Source organism: Cystoisospora suis (genome assembly GCF_002600585.1).
Source record: "Cystoisospora suis strain Wien I chromosome Unknown contig_6742, whole genome shotgun sequence".
NCBI classification, from domain to species: Eukaryota; Apicomplexa; class Conoidasida; order Eucoccidiorida; family Sarcocystidae; genus Cystoisospora; species Cystoisospora suis.
In genome coordinates this window covers 6,763-9,715 of record NW_027159529.1, presented here as the reverse complement: position 1 = coordinate 9,715, position 2,953 = coordinate 6,763, and the positions used below count along the sequence as shown (strand labels likewise).

Sequence of the window (2,953 nt, the reverse complement as noted above, 5' to 3'; positions counted from 1 at the left end):
CCCCTGGAGATCCGACAGGACGTTTGCCTCTAATGCCTATCTAGTCGCGGTTTTCTCCTGTCTATCAATCAAGGGATGTGAAGGCTGTGGCCTTCTCTTCATATACATCCGACTCTAGCATGCAGGCATCTAGGGTTCTATTTCTTTTCTGCCGGGTCTTCTTAAGAACCTCTTGTTATCTCTCTCCTTGAGGATCTTCTCATCTAGGCCTTGTGTTGGTATTATTATCGGCATTCTTCGCCTCCTTCTTGAATGAAGTGTATCTACACCCCAGCATAGAGGGAGAATAAGAGTCATAGAAATCACCGAGAAATGAAAGTTTCTCACAGGACTCAGGTAGGAGGAGTTAGGGGTTGTGTTCCTTACGGTTGACCTATCACCTATCATCGCGTAGATTAGGAGAAAGAAGAGATTTGGCTTCTTCTCCTCGATGAGCTGTCGCCTTTTAACTTCCCAGCTAAGCATGCCTTTTCTTTGAGACACACTTCTCTTCTCGTCGTAAGTATATTTATACATGTCACATGGATAGCCAACCAGAGACTTTCCCTTTTTTCTGTGATTGGGTCTCTTTAGGCTGCCGAGGCTCTTGGGGCAATAGGATGTGAAGAAGCTCTCTCAACGGTAAGGATTGAATTGCCTTTGCTAAGAAAGTCTTACGGACACTCCGCTTCTAGCCTTGGCGTGGCGCTCATGAACAAGAACTCTACCGGAGTCTATGTATATATATATATATGTATGTATGTATATGTATGTGTATGTATGTATATGTATATGTATGTATGTATATGTATGAGTATGTATGTACGTATGACGAGATATGTGTGAGAGAGTGTATCTATGTGGGAAGCTGTATACATCATCTGTATGCAGCTGTGTGTCGGGGGGGGCGCTTGAAGGAGATTTGACTACTGGGGCGGGTGAGTGTCTACGGTAGTGAAGGTGTAGAAACTTCAGAGAAGATCTTGCATGTGTACGTTAACTCATTGCAGCATGACTAAGAAGCATCGCCTCTACCAACCTCTTTTCTATAATACACTGCGCAAGATCAGTTCAACACATTCACATATCTTCTATCTCTGTGTAGTTTCATCTCTCTTCCTCTCTCTCTCCGTGTATAGAGAGGTGTATATAACCGTAGTCAATCTATACAGCGGCGTTTCGATGCCCCCCTTTCTTCAGTATGTAGGTGTATGTGTAGTTACGATCCCCGGCTCTTTGTATGAAGCCTCATGCTACCTGGGAGCTAAGACTGACCCATTCTCGCCTTGTCTTTTCTTACTATTCTTCTTCTTCTCCTTTTCTCTTTCCCTCCTGTCTCTCTAACAATCCACCCCTCACTAAGAGTCAGTCTATCTCTTTCTTATCTGTTGATATCTCTCGCTTCGGACTGTCTCTACAGCTGAAGGAGATGCTGGGAGACGAGACAACCCCGCTGCCTGTCCGACAAACCTGTGAACTTGCCGTTGAAGCTCTCTATCGCAAAACCGAGAAGAAGAAAAAGAAGAAAGACTCGGAGAATCAGATCGACAGTCGGCACCTCAGCAGTATAGGAGGAGAAGAAGAAAAGAAAGAAGAATCAAAGCAACAGAAAAGCGGAAAAGGCGTCATAGATTCACTAGGGCCATCTTCAGGTACAAAAGAAGCTAAGAGTCGTGAGGCAAATACGAGCTCTGTGAGAAGTGAAGAATATGAGTGGTTTCGCTATGAAGAAGACAACGAGTATCGCGATGCGCAATTCAATACCGTCGATCCGTCCGAGCCGTACCCTGACTGCGCTTCTAGGGATGTCCCTTGGCTAGCTGAACAGCTCATGAATCCAAATGAGAAGCTATGGAATAGGTAAGAAAAAGAAGAAGAACGGAGAAAGGAAAGAAAGGAAAGAGAAAAAGACTTTCTCTCTGTATTATCCTACCCTTCTTTTCTCTCTACGACTGAGTTCAAATGGATCAAGGATATGGCTTCTCTGCGTGCATGCACCCATATGTGCACTTGTGCACATGGTTGCCTCCTATCTATCTTTAATCTACGTATCCATCTTTAATCTGTCTTTCTTTAATCTATCTATTAGATGAACAGGACCTAAAAGGAGAGAAGACCTTTGGTCGTTCTTCGTACTGTCTCTCTCTCTCTCTCGTTTTCTTCTTTCCTCTCCTTTCTTTGAGCCGTCCTGTCGTGTATCTCATCTTACCTTATCTTTCGTCATTTCGTCTCTCTCATATCGCTTCTTCATCTATCTCCTTGAATTTCTATTTCCTTTCTGCAGATATCGGTCTCTCTTCACCCTCCGAAACTTGAACTCTCCGGAATCGATCACAGCCATAGCCACAGCTTTAGAGAAAGATACTTCTTCTGCTTTACTTCGACACGAGATTGCCTTCGTCTTAGGCCAACTGCGTCCATGTGAAGCTGTGTGTGACTTAGCCCTCCAGAGAGACGTGAAGGAAACAGAAGAAGAAAAAAGGAAGCTCTCGCCTCACACATCACCCGATTCGCCGTCTCCTTCTTCTTCTCACTCTCTCGCAGATGCAGAGACGACTGCGGCGGCTTCGCCAGTTTCGCAGATGTCTGAGAGAGCTTGTGCTGATACAAACAAAGAGAGAGGTTCAGAGAAAGATACCGTTAGAGGGGGGCTTGGAGGAAAGGAGGATGAGAATGAGAGAAAGGAGGTGATCTCGAAGATTATAGGTGTACATACACCTGAAGGAGCAGCGAATGTTGCAGCCAATGCATTGATTACATGCTTAACAAATGAAAGAGAACATTCCATGGCTCGTCATGAGGCAGCTCTAGCACTCGGCAGTCTAGGGGCGTCTCCCGAGGCAGGCGATATCAAGTGGATGAATAGCGACCAAACTATAAGGAGTCTTGTCATCGATACTCTGTAAGTACTCCAACGTCCAGTCGCAAAAACTATGAAAGAAAAAACATTTCGTTCATCATCTATCTATCTATC

The 2,953-nt window shown here is 44.8% G+C and overlaps 1 protein-coding gene across 1 annotated transcript in view; it reads left to right on the top strand.

Annotated features, from left to right (window-relative positions):
* Positions 1–573: 573 nt before the first annotated feature.
* Positions 574–2,953, top strand: part of CSUI_010144 (heat repeat-containing protein) — a 4,311-nt gene continuing 1,931 nt past the window's right edge. The window contains exons 1-3 of the mRNA XM_068070249.1: positions 574–621; positions 1,400–1,839; positions 2,264–2,881. Of these exons, the coding sequence (XP_067917776.1) occupies positions 1,409–1,839; positions 2,264–2,881 (1,049 nt within the window). The 5' untranslated portion in view covers positions 574–621; positions 1,400–1,408. The remainder of the gene's footprint in view (positions 622–1,399; positions 1,840–2,263; positions 2,882–2,953) is intronic.